Genomic DNA, 24,812 nt, shown 5'->3' on the forward strand with positions numbered 1-24,812 from the left:
TATGGCATCCTTATTGGCATATACACATAGTTCCTGTATCCCAAGGCAATGCTTAATTTTGGCCATTCATTTAGATGTATAAATGGCAACAGCTTTTGCAAGAAAAAGTCATTTTCTTTACTATATAATCAACCTTGTCTATCCAAGACTCCTGGGAGATGATGGAAATGAGGGTGAGCAACTGCATAGCTGGAGAGAAACAAGTGTTTCTCTAATTGACTAGTCAACTCAACACATTCATTTATTCAGCAAACATTTAATGATAAACTCTTTGCCAGCTGTCATGCTAGGAAGCAGGAATACCATACAAAGAAGACATGGTTTATGCCCTCATGTAGCTCACAGTTCATTAAGCTTGTGGAAGTGGGTTTCGTGAAATTGAATTTTAAGTCACATAACAGAATGGTGAAGACGTGCCTTTGGCTCCACTAATTTTAGTGTTCAAAGTTATCCATCCCATTTTTTGTGTTTTAAGCCTTCCAAATTGACCACAATAAGTGAGGACACCATGAATAGGTTGGATTTGTTTATCCTCTCAAGGATCTCATTTTTTCTAGAAAGCTGGCTAGTCAAACAATGCATGCTTTCTTTTGGTGGAAATATGCTTCTTACCTACCACAGAAAAAGTAAGAAGACTACTCACAAAGAACTGGGAATAGATATGGCCTGGGACAATCTAATAGCCTTCTGTCCTTGGAAGAAACATGAATTTTTATCACCTGACATCTCAGGCTTGTTATCGTCTTAGTTTCTGATGTGAATGCATTGAATGTCAAATTGAAGTGGTGTTTTCCTCTATTTTTTTCTGTTTTTGGAGTCTTCCCATATAAGGCACAAAAGGGTCTTTTTGTTTTGCTTTGTTTTAAAGCTTTAATAAATTCTTGGAAGATTCTGGATTGCTTGAAATTATTTTTAGATTATGCTAAACATGGAGCTGCATTTTACACAAAAGTTCTTAAAAATTGTCCCAAAAGCTAATTTTTCTAAGTGGAATAACTTTAGAATTGAACATTTATAAGATTCGCTTTATGTTTTAAGGAGCTCTAAAATCTACGTCATAATCTAAGAAGTCTTAATTTTGAACTTTAATTCACAACGATCTTCTACACGTGACATTATCTCACGTGTATCCTGTAGGCTCTCTGTTACGGTTAGCTCACTAGAAAGTGACCTAAGTGAGCTTAGTGTTTAATGCAGCATTACTGTGAATTTCCTTTAGAAACTCACTTTTATTTGTCTCCAGTCTACTTTTTCATCTATTTGTTTTTGGTTTTTTGTTTTTTAATTTTGAGACAGAGTCTCATTCTGTCGCCCAGGCTGGAGTGCAGTGGAGTGATCTTGGCTCATTGCAACCTCTATCTCCTGGGTTCAAGCAATTCTTTTGCCTCAGCCTCCGCATCAAGTAGCTGGGATTACAGACGAATGCCACCATGTCTGGCTAATTTTTGTATTTTTAGTAGAGACGGTGTCTCACCATGTTGGCCAGGCTGGTCTTGAACTCCTGACCTCAAGTGATCTGCCCACCTTGGCCTCCCAAAGTGCTGGGATTACAGGTGTGAGCCACCACATCCAGCCCATCTATTTGTTTTATGTAATCTAATTTTCTTTTTAAAAACATGGTGAGGTGGCAAATGTCAAAGATGAACCCCAAAGGACCACACTTTGGCACTCATGCCCTTGTGTAGTCCTCTTCTGCATTAACTCCAAGCTGGCCTATGACTTTAACCAACAGAATATGGTGGAAGTGATGCAAAGTCAGTTCTATGACTAGCTTTTAAGAAGACTGGCAACTTCTGTTTCCTCCTCTTGAGACAATTGCTTTTGGGAGCCCTGGGCTCATATGAGAGAAATCTCTGCAGTGTCCTGCTGAAGAGATCATATGCAGATGCTCTGAGGCTACATGGATAGGGGGCAAGGTCCCCCTGTGTCAGTGTCCTAATGGGGCCTCTGGATGACTCCAGTCTTAGTAGTCCAAATGTAGTCCAATTTCAATGACATGAAAGACTTCAAAAGGGAACAGCAGAAGAACCACCTAGCTGAACTCAGCAACCCACAGGAAAGTGAGGCAATAAAATGGCTCTTGGTTAGCCCCTGTGTTTTGAGGCATTTAGTTATGCAGCAATAGTTAACAGCACATGTGACGGACTTGTTAATCATAAGACTCTAAAGATATCATTTCTTTTTACCAAAGTGATTTGCTGTCCTCAAAGTAATTCATATATCAGTTTGGAAGATTTTGAGAGTAAAACAAGCTTTCAATGCACTCAGTTTCTAGGTTAATGAATAGTATTCTTATTCTTGATCAAAAAACTCATCAAAAAGTGGGATTCTCTCTGTCCTGGTCCTCACCAGTGCTCGTGGCTTCTTCTCATCTTTCCCCTGCTCATCTGAGTCAGAGCTGGAACTGTCCCAGAGAAGCTGTCCCCGGGCCTCTTGTTCATGAAGCCATGTTTCCATTTTGCCAATTTTCCAGGGACAGTAGTTATTCACTGCTTGATGTTTCAAAAATTCTGTATTCTTTGAATTTCCTACAAAAAAATTAAGTTTCTTTAATTTTTTCCCTTAGCAATGATTTATTTGTTTATTAAGTGCCTAGCTTAATAAATAATCTGCTTGGTGGTTTCTCAAACTATATATACACAGTTTGAAAAATTATATATATATATAATATATATATACACATTTCAACTGGTGTCTCTGTAAGCATTAAACATTTTTTAGTTGTTATTTTTTAAATGATTTAAATCTTCCAAAAGTCACAATAATACAACACACACCTATATACCCCATCCATCAACATTTTGCCACAATACTTTTTCATCATATATATGCATATATCTATCTATCTATGCATACTTTTCAGCTGAACCATTTGAAAATTAGTGGCAGAGTCACCTCCCCCCTAAATATATCACTACAAATCTCTTAAGACCAAGGGCATTTTCTCTGCATAACTACAATACAATTATTACACTTAAGAAATTTAACATTGATATAATACTGTTTTCTAATATATGGTCTATATTCAAATATCCATGGTTGTCACAATAATGCCCATTATAACTACTTTTTATTTGCTGTTTGTGTTTTAATCTTTAGGTCCAGGATCCAATCTAGGATCATACATTGCATTTTATTTTCTCGTCTCAGTATCCTTTAATTCAAGAATACTCTTCTACCCTTTTCTTCTCTTTCTTTCTCCCACAATCTCTACACCCCATCACCGTTCCTCCTTTTTCTCCTCTTCTGTTTCCTCTTCCATCTTCATTGTCTTTTTCATTTTTCCTAATGTAATGCTGACATTTTAAAGAATCCAGGTCAATTATTTTGCAGAATGATCCTAAATTTCAGCTTACCTTATTATTTCCTGGTTATTAAATTGAGGTTAAACATTTTGGGCAAGAATATTGCACAGGTGACATTGGGTAGTGCTTTTTGTTGAACATCTACTATGTGCTAGACACATAATATATACTTCTGACGTTCACATCAACTCTGGCTTCATAGCAGAATCACCTGTTGCAGCCTTTTAGAAAGAGATGTCTAAACTGTTCTCCAGACCCATAGTACTGGGAAGTTCAGTGAGTCTGGCATTCTATTTTACTTTATATTTTTTATTAAAAGAGACAATTTATTTTTAGTTTGGGATTTTATTTATGTGCATATGTATTTACCTTAGCTTTTTATTTAAGCAGTTCCCAGCATTCTTTATAAGGCACTCCAGAAAGCAACAGGAGCTTTGTTCAAGGAAAGCTGGCTTTTAAGAAAACAAAATCTTCCCAACCACTTTGGAGCTGAAACAAAAATCCTAGGTCAAAGCCCAGAGTTTCCCACTAGACTGGTTGAAATGACCATAACTTTTTGGATGTCATCTTAATGATGATTGTTTATTAAATCTTTTGGCATAGTTTATGTAAGCCCTTGATATCTGAAGTTGTGTATTATTATATAAGAAAATCAAGTATTTCTTTTTACCTTGTGCACCATATTGTTAAAAACTACTTTATTGAACTATGACTGACATACAAAAGCTACACATATTTAATGTATACAGCCTGGTGAGTTGGAAACAAGCATTTTAATGTGAGAATTCATGACTTGTGATTTGTTGGGCCTCAGTGAGAGGCTACCAGTTTTTCCCCTTGAATACTATTATAATGATTGTTGTTGCCTATTTAGATAGCACTGGCAGATAACCATCTTAACGTCTGCAGCCCTGATCTCTTTCCTAAGCTACAAAGGACGTTTTTGTAAAACTGGACACCTCCACTTTGATATCTACTTGGCAATAATGCAGCCCTACCTTCTCTTTCTCTCACAAACCTGCTTCTGCTCCTGGCTACCCTAATTCAGCAAATGGTACTAACTTTACCCCATTGTCTGCCTAATTGTTCAAGAGAAACCCAGGAATCTACCTGGCCTCCTTACCCTCTCCATGCACTTACATCTAACCTATCACCTGATAATTCTGATCATTCTGTCTCCTAAAGATCTCATATCTGGCTGCTTCTCTTCATCCTGATCGTGACCCCACTATCCTGGTCTCAACATCATCTCTCACTTGTGCTTTTGTTGTGTCCTTATAATTGGTCTTCCTTCATCCTTTTACTTTCCCCTCCCACCCATTCTCCACAGTGTAGACAGAGTGACATTTAAAAATATGAACCGCTTATGCCACTCTCCTGCCTTATCAGTGGCTTCCCATTGATTTTAAGATAGAGTTTGAAATTCTTATCTGACATGGCTTACAAGACCCTTGTGATTTGGCCCTGCCCATGTCTCCAGAACCATCTCCAGTTACTCTCTGAATCTCTCATTCACCTAGAGTCCATCGTGTTCCTTCCCACTGCAGGACTTTTGCACATGCTGTGGTTGATTACCATTTTCAAAATTCCAGCACCCATGGTCCTCACACCTACATGCCCTCCTCCCCACTTTATCCAGCTACTTCTTATCTCAGTTTAAATGTCCCTTCCTCATGGAAACTTTCCCTGACTCCACAGATACCAGGTCTACCTGTTATACTCTTGTTAAACATCTCTTTGTTAAAACCAGAAACCATATCTGCCTGGCTCATCACCATACAATGAAACGACCACACAATGCCTGGCACTTGGTATGTGCTAAATAAATATTTGGTGAACAAATAGATGAATAAATGAATAAACAAACGAGCAATCAGAGAATTTTGGGAGATGGGAAGTATTGGTAACTAGGACCTAAAAAAGGCCCCATTCACTGGGGCTCAGGAATGCCAATCATCTCTGCTCTGCAAATTAGTCAAGAACTACCAGAGGCACCATTCAGACTGGGAACAGGAATTTTCTAGAACATCCAGCTATCGGCAGGAGCTCTGAAACAGAAGGGGAATGTTTGTTTGTGGTGGGATCTAGTGAAATATTAATGATAGCCTAAGTCCCACAACACCATTGATGTTATGAAAATTCAGGTCTAATGTTAGTATGAGACAAAATTCAAATATTCAGTTTCATCCTTGAAAATCAATCCTTTGTCACTCATAAAGTATTACATACATAGTTTTGTGTACACAGCATTAAAATTTGAGAGCTTCTGAGCTAGGTTTCTTATTACTTGTTACATTTTTATAAATCCTCGTTTAATTCTCTGTGGTTTATAGACTTTAAAAAATAAAAACACAGTGTTTAAAAACCTAAATGGGTTTCGGGTGAGCAGAGTAAAGGAAAGTGTATCCTACTCCAAAATTAATTTAGGGAGAGAGGAAAGCAACAGCTGTCAGTGGGAAAAATAGGAAGTGATTTAGGTAGTAGAAGAATCACGTAAAGCATGAAAACTGTTTGATGGTTGTGTGTTTTATGTGTTTCAGAAAAATGTATCACTACTCTATCAAACCCAGAATTTCACATACAGAGCTATATTAAAAAATAAAACAGGCTGGGCGCAGTGGCTCACGCCTGTAATCCCAGCACTTTGGGAGGCCGAGGTGGGCGGATCACGAGGTCAGTAGATCGAGACCATCTTGGCTAACACAGTGAAACCCCATCTCTACTAAAAATACAAAAAATTAGCCGGGTGTGGTGGCGGGCGCCTGTAGTCCCAGCTACTCGGGAGGCTGAGGCAGGAGAGTGGCGTGAACCCAGGAGGCGGAGCTTGCAGTGTGCAGAGATTGTGCCACTGCACTCCAGCCTGGGCGACAGAGTGAGACTCCATCTCAAAATAAATAAATAAATAAATAAATAAAATCTATAAAAAAATAAAATAAAACAAGATTCTTTATAGAAAGAGTGCAGGTGGCCAGATAAGACCAGAATTTTGAAGCTGACATTAAAATAATGGATTCAAAGTGACACATCCCTGAAGCATATGACTGTTTTCACTATAAGACATCAATTGTGGCCAGGCACGGTGGCTCATGCCTGTAATCGGATCATGAGGTCAGGAGTTCGAGACCAGCTTGGCCAGCATGGTGAAACCTCGTCTCTACTACAAATACAAAAGTTAGCTGGGCGTGGTGGCAGGCACCTGTAATCCCAGCTACTCGGGAGGCTGAGGCAGGAGAATCATTTGAACTTGGGAGGCGAAGTTTGCGGTGAGCCGAGATCATGCCATTGCACTCCAGCCTGGGTAGCAAGAGCGAAACTCTGTCTTAAAAAAAAAAAAAAAGACATCAATTCTATCCTTCTTCAGTTTTGTCTATATTCCCATACATTTGTATGGCACTTTACTTCTTTTTTTTTTTTTTTTGAGACAGAGTCTCTCTCTGTCGACCAGGTTGGAGTGCAGTGGTGTGATCTCAGCTTACTGCAACCTCTGCCTCTCAGGTTCAAGTAATTCTCGTGCCTCAGCCTCCCCAGTAGTTGGGATTACAGGCATGTGCCACCACTCCTGGCTAATTTTTTGTATTTTTACTAGAGACGGGGTTTTGCCACGTTGGCCAGGCTGGTCTCAAACTCCTGACCTCAAGTGATCCACCCTCCTCAGCCTCCCAAAGTGCTGGGATTACAGGCATGAGCTATGGCCTGTAAAGTGCCTGGCCACACTTTACATTTTATGTGTGCTTTTATACATGTTAATTTTTACATAAACTTTACATGGTATACAATAACTTTATTCCCATTTTACAGATGTGGAAACTGAGGTTCCTGGAGGTTAAATAACTAGAATTTAGCTATATTCTTTCTCTCTCTAGAATAAAATTATATAGAAAAATATACAGTTAATATGTATTGAGAGGCTATCATGTGTCAGGTACTATTCTAGGAACAAGAAAAGGTCCCTGCCTTCATGGAGCTTCCATTTAGTAGATGCACTACTGGGACTCAGGGAAGGGCTTTGAGGTCAGTTCCAGTGCTCTTCCCACCCTCTGTGTTCATTCATGTCACAGCTTCAGCAAAGGGTAGGAGCCACAGAAACACATTAAATCTCATAGACTTGTACACCAAAAAGAGTGACATTCACTATGTGTACGTTATATATCATTTGTGTCATATGATTGTATATGTAATTTATTATAGGAATGTATGTAAAATACATGTAAAGCATGGGAGATTTCATTTTAAAGATGCAGTAGAAAGCAGCAACTGACTTTTATCTCACAAGACAGCCACAACCCTCATTTCACCTTTCAACAGGGAACAAGAACGGGCCAGTATGTCATTAAGAGGAGACTGCTACAGAGGAACCTTAATGACCAGACCCTGATAGTAGAATGCTTATGTAAGTGTAAGATCTTAGCTACACTCCATTTGTAGGAGAAAGCGAACTACTTTTAGAAGGCATGGAAAGAAATCAAAGATGCTCTCTGGGAATAAGTAAAAAGGAATCATCGCTAGGACAAATGCCGAGCACAGAGGTGAAGGCTGTCGCCTCAGGAGTCAGGTGCCCCGTGAGTGCACGCCTGAGCAGCTTCACCTCTCACTGGCTGGCTGTGACCTTGCACATGTGACTGGACCTCTCTGGACCCAGTCTCTTCATCTGTAGAAGAGAGGTGGTAATAATTTTCACCTTGTAGAGTTAATATGAGGATTAAATGCTGCATTTAAAATTCTTAGAAGCACTTGTAAATACTAGCTGTGTCCATTATTATCCCAGTATCCTACACTTTTACATGTACAGGGCTGCACAGTGAACACTGCAGCACAGAACAGAATGATATCCTTTGTAGGCATTGTAATCTCTCTATCATCAAACAAATTTCCAGTGATATTTGCCTTACTTCTCTTTCCAACAACTTCAGCAATAGGCAAGTGAGTTGATGCAGACATGTTATTCTAAAAGTCTAGTTAATTATGATGTCATTATAATAGGAAGAGTTAGAATTCCCTCTCTATTTCATGCTAGCAAAATCTACATTTTCTAGGCTCATTTTTTCACGTGTATCACACACACACACACACACAGGAGTTGTTACAAAGAAAAAGATTCTCATACGGTTAAAGTGTTGAAAGAGTTCTCAAGGGTTATCTAGTCCATCTAAGTTTGGTTAATGTTCAAAATCACTTGAGAAACTTTTAAGATGTAAAATTCTTTCACCTTCAACCTAGAGATTCAGATTCGGTAGGATGAAGCTGGGAGACAGGACTGGGTGTTTCTTTTGTTTGTTTTGAGATGGAGTCTTGCTGTGTCGCCCAGGTTGGAGTGCAGTGGCATGATCTCGGCTCACTGCAACCTCTGCTTACTGGGTTCAAGCGATTCTCTTGCCTCAGCCTCCCGAGTAGCTGGTATTACAGATGCCCACCACTATGCCCGACTAATTTTTGTATTTCTAGTAGAGACGGGGTTTCACCATGTTGGCCAAGCTGATCTCGAACCCCTGACCTCAGGTGATCTGCCCACCTTTGCCTCCCAAAGTGCTGGGATTACAGGCATGACTGGGTGTTCTTGAGAAGCTCCTCAGGTGGTTCTGCTCATAACCGAGCTTTTGTGCACTACTAATGCAGCTACGCCTCCCTGACTGGCACTTGAATTGGTTCCTGCCTGAGTTACTCCTTCTATTCTCCCTTCTCTACACTCCATCTCTTCCAGGAGAACATGAGCTCCAAAGTCTTCCAGCTGCTTTAAGTTTCCTTTCAGAAGTCGCAGAGTGCAGCCTTTTTTGTAAATAAGGTCAAGGACTCACAACCCCCACATTTGCAAACTTTTCCAAAGCTGTCCTTGACAGAGTTCCAAGTCCTTGGTGTCCTGGTGGGGCTGTGTGAGAGTGCAAGTCAAAAAGACCTGACCTTGAATTCTGGCTCTATCACCCTGGGGCGAACAGTAGCTCCTACCTTCTAGGTTGTGTGAGAATTAAAAGAGATAATGCATATTAAAGGCAAACCACAGTACCTGGCTTATAGTAAGCACTCAACAAACCTTAGCTTGAACAAAACGAAGCAGCTTTAAAAAGCATCAGGAAAACAGAGGAAAACCCCTTTCTCCATGTGCCAGTTTCTCCTTGGTCCCCTCCAGGTCTGAGACATCTTCCAAGGACTTCGCCAATGCTGGTTTTTCTTGGCGTGCTCTCAAGTGATGACTCTTAAATGTCTAATTTTAGGTGAGGTTTTTTTTCTTGGTTGTTTTGTGTATATTTTTTAAGGTATGGTTTAAATGGTAAAAATTGTTTATGTGACTACAAAGGATATTTCATTCTGAGACTTGGAAGTATAGGTTAAATAGATGCCCCAAGTAGATTTCCAATTATTCAGCCTTTTCTTATTTAATTAACTTATTGATTGAGCATCTTGTTTCTCCAAGTAGGAGCAGTGTCTCTTTCAGCAGGCAATTTTGCATCTTAGAAGTTCAAGACCTACAGAGACATAGCCAGCTTTTCTGCAGCTCTCTCAGTGGTGGGTCAGTCCTGCTGATGTGGGGATTTGGCCCACAGCACAGCAATCTGTGTGTGTGAACAATATTGGAAATTTCAACTGTGGGTTTGCCCTGGGGAAATACAAACAAGGAAAACTTAATGGGGCTCTAATTGGTGGGGCAATGTAGCGTAGAAGGTGTAGACAAGCCTGTCCATTAGAAAGCATAGAGCGATCTGAGAGCATAAACAATTTGGCCTGGCTGAAATGTGGGGGCTGGGTGCGAGAGTGGCAGAAGATGAAGCTAGAAAGGCTAGGTAGGCAACGACTAGATCCTGAATGTCTTAGGATCCCATGTTGAGTTTATTTTATTTTATTGAGACAGAGGCCTTGTTATGTTGCCCAGGCTAGGTTTTGAAATCCTGGCCTCAGGTTGTCCTCCCACCTCAGCCTTTTGAGTAGCTGGGACTATGGGCATGAGTCACCACACTTAGCTCCATGTTAAGGAGTTTAGATGTTGTTTTTAAGCTGACAAGAATCCTGCTTGTTTTTCTAAGCAGGAGAGTGACATGGTCAGATTTGCATTTTATAAGATTACTCTGATGTTAGTGCAGTGCTTCTAGAACCTCAGTGTGCATGAGAATCATCTGGCAATCTTGATAAAATGCAGGTTCTCATTCAGTAGGTCTGGGGTATGACCTCCAATTTTGCCTTTTGTAATAAACTCCCAGGTGATACTGATGATGCTTGTATGTGGTAATACTTTAATTACTGAGTAGAGTTAAGAATCACTTAAAGTTAAGTGTTTCTTAAACTTTAAGGGAATCACAATAACCTGGAGGGGTGGTTAAACCCAGAGTACTGGGCATAACCCCTGCAGTTTTTGATTCAGTTACTCTGGCTGGGGCCCTAACAGGTTCCCAGGTGATGCTGATGCTGGTGGTCTGGTGACCACATGGAGAACCACTGAAGTGAATCATTGATGGATGGACAGTAAGACCTAATGGGAGGGGCCAAGTCAGGAGGCTGTAGCTGGAGCCCTGGTGTAACAGGACCAGGGCCATACCTAAGGCAATACTACTGGGAATGGAAGAGAAAGGGCAGATTTTACTGCTAGGTGATATCAGCAGGGCTTGGTGACCGACCAGCTGTAGGGAGATAGGGAAGAGTGACATTGGAGGCCTGGTTCACTGAGCCAGTAGATCAGCAGGAACAGCAAGCTTAGGTTGGGCAGTGATTCATTCTAGAAATTCTGAATGTGCCAAAGAGAGTTGACCTGCACAGAAAAGGGTGCAGTCGGGAAGACAAGTGTCTGCGTATGGTACCACCTCTGCTGAAGCAAATTTGCCATGTGACTGCAGGCAATATATTTTCATATGCTTCATTCTCTCTAACCACAAGATGAGGCTATTTTGCCTTTTCTCCTTCTAGGGATGAGGCAAGGCTTGCAATGAAGCATGCAAAGCATATTAAACCCATACAAAGAAAGAGACATTTAATTACCAAGCTTAAGCTTCTGTCTTTTCCTCCCAGCCATCCAAAATTACATGACAACATGCCCACTATATTCTGGGAAGTAAAAATCTCAGCAAGAGCTCAAAGCTGTTTGCTGTCTTCTCACCGTGTCCTTCCCTTGGTAGTTTATTTGATGAAGTTTTAAAAACACTTGAAATATTTTACTAAAAAATTGTACCTGACTCACCTGGACCTCTGTTCAAGATTTCATCAGGCAACATGGTTAGAAGGTCATAGTCATCATTCCTTGGGGTGCTTTGAAGGGTTTTCTTGGCTTTATGGTCGCTTGGACTTTGCTTATTAATTCTTGCCTCTCCATGAAGACTTTTCTTTAACTCCATTTGGGCCTGAAAATCATCAACTATAAATGATCAATGTTCTTCCCAAGCTACTTTCACCAGACTAGATCAACAGATCAGCCACTTTGCAAGTTGTGTGCTTATCTGTAGACATCTGCAGTCCTCTAACCAGAACATGGTTTTCTTTTTCCTATTAGAAGGTATGGGAACTTTATTTATTGACAGGCTTGTTAAGAGAAAGGTGAGTGCACCCAGTCTCAAAAAGGTATGGCTCAATTAGGATGAGGACCTTTACAAAAGTGTGTTTCTGTCAGCTAGCTGATATGATTGGAGTTCCAGAGAGCAGTAACTAAAGGCTCATTTCCTAGAGGGAGGAATTTGGAATATGACAGTTACAGGCATTACTGGTAAAGGGTTTTTTTGTTTGTTTGGTTGGTTGGTTGTTTTTTTTACAAGAGGTCTTTTTTGTTAGATTATTCTGTGGCAAGAATTATAGAGAGAGGCATAGGTATCAGAATAAAGAACAACTCACCCCCTCCTCCTTTCACTAAACCAAGAAAAATGATCTAGCCCCATTTTCCTACGTCCAGAGTGTCATAGGAGCAAACTGTTTTTAAAAATGGAGACTTGAGACACAGATACACAGATACAAACTTAGAAAAGACTCAACAAGGTTATCAGCAGAAGGAATCTTCCTGATTCTTCTCAGCTTTAGTAGTTGAACTTTCAGCCTCAATGACGAAATTTAAAATGCTAAGTAAAGACTGGCTATCTATGCTTGATATATTCATGTGTCAGGGCAGTGATTATGTGATGAAAATTTGGTAAATATGACACTCTTCTCTCCTTGTATTTACCTCTTGTCTTTTACGGATCATTTCCAGCATTTGCATCTTATGCAAATATTGTCTGTTCTCAGAAGTATACATTGGAGTTTGCATTTTCTTTTCTAGTACCTGCTATGAAAGACAACACACTTGTTAGTATGGGGTAATTTGTTACTGACTCTGCAATTCACAAGTTTAGATCCTTTTTGAAACAGAGTCAGATCTTAATCAGTCATAACCCATAGAGATATCTTGTGATGACAAAAGTGGACTATTGTGTGTCCCTGACAAGTCCTTTGTGCCACTATCAATGAATGAAGTGGCTCTTTGATGTGTATATATGTAGTTTTTTAGGTTGCTATAGAGTTTTGTAAACCTTAAATGGGAATATCTTTCCACATCTCATTTTTGGCAAGATATCACTTCCTTTGTAAACAGATGCTTATTACCACCTCCCCAGAATTGTGTTTCTGGTTTGAGGAAACCTTTGTTTTTCTCCCTGCCTCTTTTACCATTGAGTAATTGGCTGGCTATGAAATGAGAGGGAAGCTGCTGAATGGTGAAATGGAACCTATTTCTATAGAGTGCATTTCCATATGCCAGCAGAAGCCTTGGAGAATATTGCAGTTTAGGGAGGATTTGAAGTTGATTATTTGTGACTCTGAACATCTCCCCGCCGGTGCATCATAAACTCCAGTGGGACAGTGCAGACGGTTATTGAGGGCAGCCAGAGGTCAATATACCTTCATTTGTCATGTGCTGTTGCCAGGAAAGGTGATGTGTTTGACAATACCTTTTGTGTTGCTGTGTGGATAGTGACTGTCAGCTGATGTGAACCTCAGGGAGGGGCCATCTCCACAGATGCTGTCAGCACCACAAACGTGGGCTTGAGGATGTGACAGCACCTGGACATCTTTGTCAAGTCAGCCAGCCACACAGCAGCACCTAGCCAGCTCCAAAACAAATTAGGAGTGGAAAGTGTTGAAAATCTGCTTCTACCTCCGAGTTTTCATTTCTATGTGAGGGGAGTTCTAGTCCACATTAAAAGTGCATAGCAGGGAAAAGATACACAGAAGACATTTCCCAGGATTAATTTATGGTGAGGTTGTGTCGAATAAGTCAGGAATAACTTGTAGATAAGATGTCTCCTGCAAACTGAGAATAAAAAGTTTTAAACTGAGGGGAGGAATGAAAGGGAGGACTTATGCTGAATTTTTCACAGATTTGAAAACTTCAGAATCACCAATTTCTAAGTAAAAGTCTTTTCTCATCTACATTGCCCTGGTTTTCAACACAAAGCAGAAAAGGGTGCAGAGCGCATGCAAGAGGTAACAGCCACTGCCAGTTGGAGGCATGCACAGAAGAGAATAAATAGCTTTGAAAAGTTCTCACTCTGAATGACTTAACAGTTTGATTTGTCTTTGAACTCCTCCATGCAGAGAGTGCATGAAAGGACCAGTGTGCTCCAGTGCCCCAATCCTGTGTCGCCCACCCCCAGTTCACCTCCCTGTCAGGTTACTGCTGCAGCTCACCTTTGCTTTGTGCATTGTCCTGGCTTCTCGCTGGCTCAGGAGTCTTCCTGAAGTAATTACTCGTGGCAAGTCAATGAGTTCAAGCTTCTAGAAGTTCAACGTTTAGAGCAGTCAGCATTCCTCATGCCATGAGATGATGAAACAGAAAAGCCAGACATTAAATTATCTTAACACTTTGCAAAAGCGGCACTTATTTCTGAGAACATACAGGAAAGGTGATTCTAACAGCATTACAGTTATATTGGTACAAAGGGCTTTTCAACCTATCTGGGTTCTTTATTATTCTAGTGCACTGTCGGCAGTGCCTTATGGATCTAAGTGTTGGTCAGAGAGTTAGGAGACTAAGATACTCTTCTGTCTGCATTAAGGGACCATGTCCAAAGTTATCAAACCACCAGGATCTTAGAATATTAGAGATAAAAGAGGCACTAGGAATTTATTTTATTTCACACATCCCTTAGGTACCCAGCTGAACTATTCCAGCCCTTAGGGAAGCAATCTGTTTTTAAGATCTCTAGAGAAGCTCCTTAGTAGTAATCACTGGTGATTATGAGACACATTTAAAATGAAACTGCAGTGTGCTAACACATTTTAGAGATGTCCTTTTCTAGCAGGGGCTTGGCTTGATAGGGGAGATCATGTTGGCATTTCAGGGGGTCACTAAGACTGGGCAGCAATTCATGTCAACCGGTCTGCCTCCAGCCCTTCTTGCCTTAGAAGCTGAGCACTGAGAAGTGATCAAGCAGGTTTGGGAGACAAAGTCTGGTCTCTTGACATTGACATGCAATGGGGAACGTGGAGGGCCACAGAGTTTATGTGTTCCTTCAGTGAGTACTTAATGACTGCTACATGCCAGACATGGGGATGCAACGGTCACCAGAAATGGATGTGGCCCCTCATGGAGCTTACAATCTATGCATAATAGATGTACTTTTGCTTGTGTGATTATTCAAGTGATAATTACACTGCAGGGCAGAAAAAACCTGCAGGGCAGAAAAAATCTGCAGGGCAGAACTATGACACTACATAACTGAAGGACTCCACCTGAAAAATAGGGTGTGTTAGGGGTTGAATTGTGCCTCCCCACAAAATTCATATGTTGAAGCCCTAGCCCTCCATACCTCAGAATGGGAACTTATTTGGAAATAGGGTCATTGCAGATATAATTAGTTAAGATGAAGTCATGCCGGAGTAGGGCAAGCCCCTAATTCAATATGATAACGTCCTCATTAAAAAGGGGAAATCTGGACACAGACACACACAGGCAGGACACGATGTGAAGATGAAGAGAGAGGTTGGGGTGATGGTTCTTCAAGCCAATGAACAGCACCCAAGAGTGCCAGAAAACTACCTAAAGCTAGGAGAGAGTCGTGGAACAGATCTTCCTCACAGGCCTCACAGGGAACCAACCCTATGGACAACTTGATCTCAGTCTTCTAGCAAACTAAGGCAGGAGGGAAAGGGCTAGGGAGGCAGTTCAAGAAAGTGCCTTAAGGTAGTACCTTTTCAGTAGAAATTGGAAGATTGGGAGTTTTTAGGGGACTAAGTTGTGCCGTAGCCCTGAGGTGGGGGGTGATCATGATCTCTTGAAGGAATGGAAAGAAATCGGTTGGCTGCAGTTTACAGTAAGTGAAACAGCAGCTTGGAATGAGCTGGGAGGTGAGGCAGGGGCCAGGTCATGCAGGGCCTGACAGGCCATTAAGATAGTGGTCCCTTAAGAGCAATGAGAAGACACTGACATGTGTTAAGCAAAGGAGTGACACGATTACATTTACTTTTTTAAAAAGGTCACGCTGGCTGCAGTGTGGAAACTAGAAAGGAATAATTATGGATGTGGAGAGATCAGCTAAGAGGACAAAGATGATGGGCTGGGGTTGAGAGAGGGAAATCGATGAGCTCTACAAATGTTTAAAGCTGACCAAACAAGATTCATTATGGTTAGTAAAGGGGAATAGAGTGCACAGTACAATGAATGGAGGGTGTTATCATACCCTGTGATGGGCAATCCAGAGGAAGACCTAGTTTGGGTAGGATGTAGAAGGAAAATACAAATTTGGTGTGCAGTAGATTGAGTTTGAGACACCTTTAAGACAGGCCAGTGTAGATGTTGAGTTATACAGGGAGCTTGGGAGGAGAGGTCTGTGCTGGAGATTTTGGGGAATAATCCCAGAGTAGAGCATGAGTGAAGCCCAGGTCATGGGCAAGGTCAGGAGTGAGAAGAGAAGAGCCAACAACTGCAGACTCCAGGAGTTCCAGTGGTGGGGCTGGTGCCCAGGAATAAGCTGGCCAAGGAGACTGGGAAGTGATGGCTCAAGAAGTCGGAGGAAAACCATGAGGACATCATGCTGCAGCAAAGAGTGTGAGCCCTACTCCCACCTTAGTCCAACGCTGAAGGCACATGCTAATTTACTTTAAAATGGTTTAGTTTTAGTGTGATTTGTTGCATTATTAAGGGGGTAGATTTGGAAGTTAACTTGGCTTTCAAGGTGACCAGGATAAAAAGAGAGAGTGGAACCACGGAAGATAGATACTGGATATTCAGCACTTGTAATGGGGAGCATGACCTGGGTTCCCCACTACTTCCCTGTACAACCACTTCTAGGTCCCTGGTCCTGGACTGGAGAGCACCCAGCAGTCCTTTCTGCTGGAGCTGCCCAAAGTAGACCTGGTAAGGAAGAGAAGAAGGGCAAAGGATGTGGAGACAAAGAAGAGACAACAAGGGGGAAGAGCTCATCTTTAAGTTAGATATATACCAGGTAATAATTTGCATTTGTGGTGGGAAGTGGTTCTCTGTTCCATTCTCACCTCAGAGGAGGAAGTGGGTCTTTTAACATAACTTAGCAAAGATGTAATGAGAGGAGATCAATCCTAGTAAGAGGAGTTTGTCTGTTCCCTGGCTCTTAACTCTGCAGGACATGAAGATGCAAAGCAAATGGGACCTGCTGGCACAAGGGCAGCTGCTGATCAAGTCAGAACACTGCAAGAAAAGGGGAAGGAGAAGAAGGGGAGGGGAGGCCAAGGGAGAGGAGCCCCTCAAGGCACCTATGGGAGGAAGAATCAGGAATGACTGAAGGGGGATTTCTGGAAGCTGGGGAGAACAAGTATTTGTGCCATCCTCTGGACATGGAGAGTGTTCAGGATTTGGTTCTTTCTCATTAGGCCTATATGCCTTCACAGCCATTACTGCACGCCATGCCCAGGGTTATAAATATGTAATCTCATTCAATCTTCATGTGAACTCCGTGGATAATTACGAAGATTCCCCATTTCAGACAGGTTGCTGACTTGTCCAAGGTTGAACAGCTAGAAAGTGGCATCTCCAGGATTTAAGCGCAAGTGTGTCCAGCTCCAAATCTAAAGCTCTTTTCTGCACTATATGTTATCCAAAATGGCTTATCATCAGACTTTTCCGGGATTAAAAAAAAAAAAAAAAGAAATTCTTGGCCCATTCACTAGAGATTGAGATTCAACAGGTCTGGGGTATGTCCTGGAAATAAATATTTTCAAAACTCTCCCAGGGATTCTGATGATTTCTTTCTAGGTTGGGGGCCATTGACTTCCACATTGCCTTGAGTGAATAAAGGAACGACATCATAATAGACTATGGAGGATTTTTTTATGTGGAATATTTTTGAAAAATTGAGTCTGAAGAAGCCAAGAATTTTTAGTTTTATTAAACTCATCTATCCATAAATTCATGGACCAAGTTTTTGCTTTGATAGTATAAATATGTAGTTATCACATATCTCTTTCTTCTATTTTCAGCCTTTCTATTTAAACACACAATTCTAATAAGGGTTCAGTGGTAGATATCTTCAAGAACTCTCTCCAGGTTGAGTTTCTCCCTGGCGTTTGAAAAGAGCCCAAGGAATCACACTATTCCTTCACAAAAGCCACTAGATGGCAGCAACTAACATTGCAACTGGGATCTCTTCATTAAATCCTTTGCCACTTGATTTGAGAAGCACTGCAGAAAATTGTTGGTGAAATTGGCTTCTGCTAAATAAACCAGTCAGATGAAATTGCCTCAGAATTCTGGGTTTGTGTGCATGTTCCTTTTCCCTGCCCAGGAAGTGAGATGCCTCACTTCATCATCTTCAAAGAGAACACAATGGAAGGAACTACTAGAGAATCGGTTAGAATGACACCTTATTTTCACTTTATAAGTATCATTTGTCTAAAGACTTCTGGATTATTTGACTTCTCAAACAAAACAAATGATCAGCATAATCAGTTGAAGCATCTGCTAGGAGATTTGGGAATCTGGTGAAGGGCCAGGGGACTCAAGAGTGCTGATATGGGGGTTGCAATGTCGATCGATTGGTCAGGGTGGGTCTTATAGGGACAGTGAGATTTGAACAAATATTTGAAGATGAGGGAGTTATCCAAGGAGATCATCTGAGGACACACTATATGTGTGGGGGAAACACCTCCAATTTAAGCTAGACCTGAAATGGTTGGATAAGAAGGTGATCAGGCCAGAGGGGACAGTGCTAATCAACTCCTCAATAAAAAGGCCTGTTTGGTTCGGAGTTCTCTGGCAGAGGCTCTCAAAGCCTCTCAGCTCCAGGCTGGATAACGCTAGTTCATGACTTGCTCTTTATTTGAGGAGTAGATGTTTAGGAAGTAGAAGGTGCCAAAAATATAACTCAAATAATTTAGCATACAATTAGATTTGGTTTAATAATTAAAAATAATTTTAGAATTTTCTTTGGCAGAAATTAGGCTATTAATTAGCATGTCATGAGGACCCAGCATGTATTATTCTCTCAAAAACTCATTTGTGCTGGAAAATGTGCTGAGCTTCATTTGTGAAGATAATTATAGCTGATCTCTTTGGGAGTGTCTGCCAAGTTTCTAGTGATTTCCCTCCTCTCTGGGAGCTGACTCCAGAGTCTACAGGGGAGACGACTCTGCCCACATATCTACTGCATGAGCATATCCTCTGGCCATAGCTCATTGGACCAGAGCTGAAATCATGAGCAAAGCTGAGCCAATATCCTTTCTCCTAGGAATCTGGAATTGGAGTCAAAAAGGCCAATCTGTCCATTTGACTGGAACTGTAAGATACAAGCTCAGGGTGGCCATATTTCATTGTGTACCTGAAGAACAGAAAAAACTGATCTTTGGGGAGAAAGAGTATAGCAAATGCACAGAGAAGAACTTAGGGATTGAGAGAGCTCTGCATTTCAGGTTCCAAGGTATAATTCTTCCCTGAAGCTTAGGTGTCTCCCAGATCTTTGGTTCAATAAAACATTCCTATATCCTTTGATTAATCATGTTAGTTATTTTTACTAGTCAATGAGACTTCTAATACAGTCGTGTTACAGTGATGGTACAGACTTCTAATACAGTGATTACAGGTCTGCAGTAGCAGGGAGTGCACTTTGAGTGCTTTATCCCCCCTCCAGCAGGGATGATGGGTCTCACTGTCATTCATTTACTCATTCATTTTACTCACAAACCTTTGTGGATCTCATATTAAGTATTAATGGCTGAAGACATAAGATTGAATAAGACATAGTCTTTGCAACCTACAGAATGGGAGAAAATTTTTGCAGTCTATCCATCTGACAAAGGTCTAATATCCAGAGTCTGCAAGGAACTTAAATTTACAAGGAAAAAACAAACAACCCCATTAAAAAGTGGGCAAAGGACATGAACAGACACTTCTCAAAAGAAGACATACATACAGTCAACAAACATGAAAAAAAGCTCAACATCACTGATCATTAGAGAAATGCAAATCAAAACCACAATGAGATACCACCTCACACCCATCAGAATGGCTATATTAAAAAGCCAAAAAACAACAGATGCTGGAGAGGTTGTGGAGAAAAAGGAATGCTTTTACACTGTTAGTGGGAGTGTAAATTAGTTCAACCATTGTGGAAGACAGTGTGGTGATTCCTCAAAGACCTAGAGGCAGAAATACCATTTGACCCAGCAATCCCGTTACTGGGTATATACCCAAAGGAATATAAATCATTCTATTATAAAGATACATCGATGCGTATGTTAATTGCAGCACTGTTCACAATAGCAAAGACATGGAATCAACCTAAATGCCCACCAATGATAAACTGGATAAAGAAAATGTAGTACATATACACCATGGAATACTATGCAGCCATAAAAAGGAATGAGATCATGTTCTTTGCAGGGACATGGATGGAGTTAGAAGCCATTATCCTCAGCAAAACTAACTCAGGAACAGAAAACCAAACACTACATGTTCTCACTTATAAGTGGGAGCTGAACAATGAGAACATATGGACACAGGGAGGGGAACAACACACACCGAGACCTGTCAGGGTTGGTGGAGAGGGAGAGCATCAGGAAGAACAGCTAATGAATACTGAGCTTAGTACCTAGGTGATGGGATGATCCGTGCAGCAAATCACCATGGCACATATTTACTTATGTAACAAACCTGCACATCCTGCACCTGTACCCTTGAACTTAAAAGTTGAACAAAAAAAAGGCATAGTCTTTGCACTGAAATAATTCATTTGTCTTGATTCTTTGTTTTTAAGATGGTTGGTTAGGGTGTGTGTGTATGGGGGTGGTGGTGCAGTGTTTGACTCTGAAATACCAATGTTCTCTTTTTGACCTTGTTTGACTATTGAGAAAATCAAAACCTAACCTCCTTTGCTTAGGATTGATAGATATAAAAAGTACTTGTGAGCTATAAAGTACTAGACAAATATTTTTCACTAGAGTAATATCTTCTATTTGAACTAATCAGCTTAGAGGCTTCACAGAAACATGTATTAAACTCATCCTTTGAAAGGAAGTATTTGATTTAGGAATAAAACACATTTTAAAACTGTCCTGTTTACCTAGAGGATTTGTAAAAACTTGTAAATTAGATATTAATTTGTTATATTTCATTTTATTTTTCTTTATCTAAATAATGATTTTATAGTTTCTAATATTTTGGGAAAAGATACTCTTTTGAGACAAAATGATACAGTCACTTCAAATAATGGCTGTGAGCTTCTGCAGAAGACAGGTAAATAAAAACCAACTGAAACAGAAATAATCCCCAACAAATGAGCTCCAATACCCCTGGGATTGGTCCAGGCATCTGGGTGAATTGCGTAGCAGGTGGGATTTGGCTTCAAATGTCAGTGATAGACCCTGCTCACAAGAGAGCCCCAAACCCTCCTTCCAATGATGGTCATTCTCAAGGACCACTCCAATCTAGCCATTCCCTTTCTAGGTTGAGAGTTCTTAAAATGTATAGCTAGCTGCAGAGAACCCATTAAATATTTATTGAGGTGAATGCGTTTAAAGCTCTTGCTTTGCTTCCTTGGAATCCAGTGTCCCGAATTTAAACAACCAGTTAACATCTAGAACAATAAAAGGTTAAAGATAGAAGGACTATAGAAATTACTTATGCTGACAGTTAAGAGTACAGACTTTAGAGACCTGGTTGATATCTGGCCTCTGTGAGTCTTTGGGGGTAGTTACTGAACTCTCTGACTAGCATGTATAAAACAAAGATAATTCTTCCTTTTTCATAGGTGGCTAAGAAGATTAAATGAATGACATAGATTGAATTGCCTAGTATAGTATCTGACTTGTAGTAGGGTGTAATTAAATAGTAGTAGCTGTTATTATTTATTACAAGTTGTTTTCCCATAGTCACCCAACTAATCAGTGCTAGATTCAAGCCTCTTGAATTCCATGGTATCTATGTCCTTGCTACTAGCTTCTTTCGGTGGCTGGTCTTAAAAGCGAAATCATTGCTAAAGGAAATCTTAAAGTAATAGAGTATTTGCGATTGATGACATTTTTCTTTAAGAACATTCTCATTAATAGCTTGGTCCTTATCAATATCCCTCTTTGATGATTATAGTTTAAAAAGGGATGTTACCATTATATCCAAGAAATTCCTTATGAAGCCTTTTAAATTCATCTTACTTGAAGTCTTTGGGGTGGATGCCTTTTAATAATACTTGTTTCTCTGTGTTCCAGTGGGATGTCAAAATACATGTCTCTGGATGCTTGAAGGATTGGGGAAGAAACAGGAATAAAACATTAAATATAATTTACTATTAAATCAGGCAATCATTAGTTACTAGACTTTGTCAACACAATTTTGTACCTTTTCAGTTATATATGTCTAACCTGTGGGTTGAATGTGGAGATGAAACACAGAAAGCAGGGAACCTACATTAGTGCACATGACACTATTTTAGTCTAGACCCAGGATTTAATATCGGCTCTCCTAACTTCCTACTCAGGTTCATACTTAGGGGGAGAGTTACAAAATTACCAATATGTTGACTGCAAATATTTTTCAAACAGAATTTGGCCTGGAAAATAGAAATTTATTGACTTATGTTAATTCCATAAAATCTCCTCCCTGAAACATAAGACATCAGAAAAATATATAACTTTAAAAAATGAAAACAATCTTCTTAGATGAAATAGATGATAGATAGATAGATAGGTGATTATACAGAGATGAGAAAAAAATGGAGTATGTGTGAACACAATTCAATAGCCCCTTTAGTGAAAAAAATTTCCACAGGTTGCCACTATAATACAGCATATCAATATTCTTTCCTGATGAAACAAGCTGGGGATACAGAGTTAAGCCTCTATTAGGAAACAGAGAGGCTCAACAGATCCATTGTGGATTTTATTTTCCAGCTTGATTATCCTGAGCTCTTGGGAGTGCTACCATGACCAGCGCTGCATGAATGAAGTTCTTGTCCTTCCCTTTTAACAATCTGGACACATTCTGATTTCTAGATTGTTTCATAGACTATTTTACAGTCCCACTTTGCATTTTAAATGGAAAAATCCCTGGGCAATTATGCATCTCTCTCCTTAAGACATGTGAATAACCACTTTAAGGACTTTGTTCTCCCTAACTTTTAGTGGGATGGAAACTATGTCCTTGTTTTCTTTTGAAAAGATGCCAGCATATTGAGCAGGATGGAAACAACAAACATATTGGATTTAAAAATGTAAGTATTTTCAGCTATTTTTTCAGAAGGCTTACTAATCCTTATTTTTTTTATTTTAGTGACATTACTCCATTATTTAATTAGATTTTCCTCAAATGGCATAGGCTGTGTCAGGCATTTATTTTTACCCCTGATTACAAGTGAAAAAAATTGATGAAGTAACTTGCCCAAGGTCATTCGATTTGGTATTTGATGGAGCTGGGGTGAGAATATGGGAGATCATGAGGATTCTCATGATCTTGTTATTTATTTTTAATGTGATTTTGTCACTTCAGACATAAGCTCACCATTTATTCAGTTACCTAAATCTTTTTTTTCTTTTAATTGAGACAGAGTCTCTCTCTGTCACCAAAATCTTAAAACTCTCAGTGGGGGTTTGGATAAAAAGGGAATTCCTCAATAGGAGCATTGCATACTCTTAGTACACATTCACGCTCCATTTTCTAAATCATGTCTATCACCTATCCCTCTATCTATCATAAAAAAATTCCTAAGGGGAAAATTCCCATCCATGTGCTTAAGAACTTGAAGAACATAAAGAACATAAAAATAGGCCATATGGAAACAACCAAACGTTGTCAATTCTGCAGACAATAGCCATGAAAAATCATTCCAGGCAAGATTTGCTAGGTACCAAAAGAGAATGTGAGGCTTTCTGAACAAGGCATCCAATAAGGGAAACTTATTTGTGTTATTGATCCAGAAGGTGAAGAAAAGGGAAAACAATATACATATATATATGTATATAATAAACATATATTTTTCTAAGTGAGAATGTCTGTTTAATTATCATTGTGGTCATCATAAAACATTTTACATGGCTTATAAAATATCCCAGGATTTATGGCCACTTCAGGCTCAGAGCTTCCAATCATAATGGGAAAGAATTCTGTTAGTTCTGCAGATGACCATGGAGAATGTGGGGTTGGGAAAAGGGTGACTCATCCACTCCTCTGTACTGCAATAAATCAATACTGTTTAGGGTGGTTTCAAAATTCATGTTAGAATTAACTCACTCTTAAAGTGTTGCTTTCAAAACCACAAAGTCTGGTGCATTAAGCTATACTGGAGAGAATGATTTAAATTTAGAATCTAACTGAAACGCGATTGCTATCATTTATCACTAGTATCTATATAATTTTAATGGTCTGGCAAAACTAGGTATAAACATTGAAAGTATTACAAACTGAGCTGAAACAAAATGATTTATCCTTCTCATATGGAATAGTGAAAAGTCCTTTGTACAGTTTATACTCCCATTCTAATGCACCCAGAATACTTTCAATTGACGTTCAATCCTCATTGAAAGATTTGTTTGAGTTTTCAAAGATAGCCTAAATTCCTTTACATTTCAGGAATTTAGAAACTTTCTGAGATCATGGAGACAGTCAGATAAATCTATTAATAATGCTCCTTGGTCCAGATACACACATCTCATGCTAGGTTTTATGTTTACCTGTAGAATATCTTCCATACCAGTTTTCTTGTAAAGGTGGCAGCTGCCCTTCCAAGGCTTTATTCTGGTCCTGCAGTCTTGCCAGTGAATATGAAGTCTTTTCTTCCAAATTCTGATTGAATGCAAAGTCCACATGGCCAGCCGAGGGAGTCTCTACCTCTTTGTTTTGCAAAGGTGCTACTTTGATCACCCTAGGGTGAGTCTTAGAGTGACTCAGGCCCATTTCATGTGAAAGACATTCAGAGGAAAGCTGCGAGGGAAGTGGTTTTGGGGTCTTTAATATAGCTTATTTTAATCAAAGCATTTCAGAAGTTTACCCTCGCTTTACAAAGCAGTCATTTCCTTCATGGCATCCGTCTAGCTCTGTTTCACTGCACACTAACCCTTTTGGCCACTTCCTGGGAGGCTGGTTTCCATGGAGACTTCCCTTCAACTTTG

General features: G+C 40.0%; 1 protein-coding gene across 4 annotated transcripts; it reads right to left on the reverse strand.

Annotated features, from left to right (window-relative positions):
• Window positions 1-221: 221 nt before the first annotated feature.
• On the reverse strand, window positions 222-24,739 carry CCDC198 (coiled-coil domain containing 198). Of its 4 annotated transcripts, XM_034937621.3 has the most exons (7): window positions 24,375-24,739; window positions 21,864-21,946; window positions 13,935-14,021; window positions 12,433-12,531; window positions 11,464-11,623; window positions 6,502-6,624; window positions 222-2,528 (listed from the first exon to the last, which is right to left on the reverse strand). In XM_034937621.3, exons 1-7 carry the CDS (start codon window positions 24,595-24,597, stop codon window positions 2,293-2,295), a joined length of 1,011 nt encoding a protein of 336 aa, XP_034793512.1. In that variant the 5' UTR covers window positions 24,598-24,739; the 3' UTR covers window positions 222-2,292. The 4 variants fall into 4 exon arrangements, with proteins under 4 accessions (XP_034793512.1, XP_008955272.1, XP_003831715.1 ...); XM_008957024.4 differs by lacking the exon at window positions 6,502-6,624; XM_003831667.5 differs by lacking the exon at window positions 6,502-6,624 and having other exon boundaries at window positions 12,433-12,534.
• Between the last annotated feature and the right edge of the window lie 73 nt (window positions 24,740-24,812).

Source organism: Pan paniscus, chromosome 15 (assembly GCF_029289425.2).
Source record: "Pan paniscus chromosome 15, NHGRI_mPanPan1-v2.0_pri, whole genome shotgun sequence".
NCBI lineage: Eukaryota > Metazoa > Chordata > Mammalia > Primates > Hominidae > Pan > Pan paniscus.

What these genes read in the sequence shown, in the direction of transcription:
- CCDC198 (XM_034937621.3), bottom strand. Translation starts at nt 24,597, where the DNA reads ATGGGCCTGAGTCACTCTAAGACTCACCCTAGGGTGATCAAAGTAGCA. An exon ending in AATCTTGAACAGAGGTCCAG is followed by an intron (nt 6,625 to 11,463) that starts GTGAGTCAGGTA and finishes TTTTTTTTTAAG; the next exon opens with ACAGAGTTTCGCTCTTGCTA. An exon ending in CCGAGTAGCTGGGATTACAG is followed by an intron (nt 2,529 to 6,501) that starts GTGCCTGCCACC and finishes ATTTTTTTGTAG; the next exon opens with GAAATTCAAAGAATACAGAA.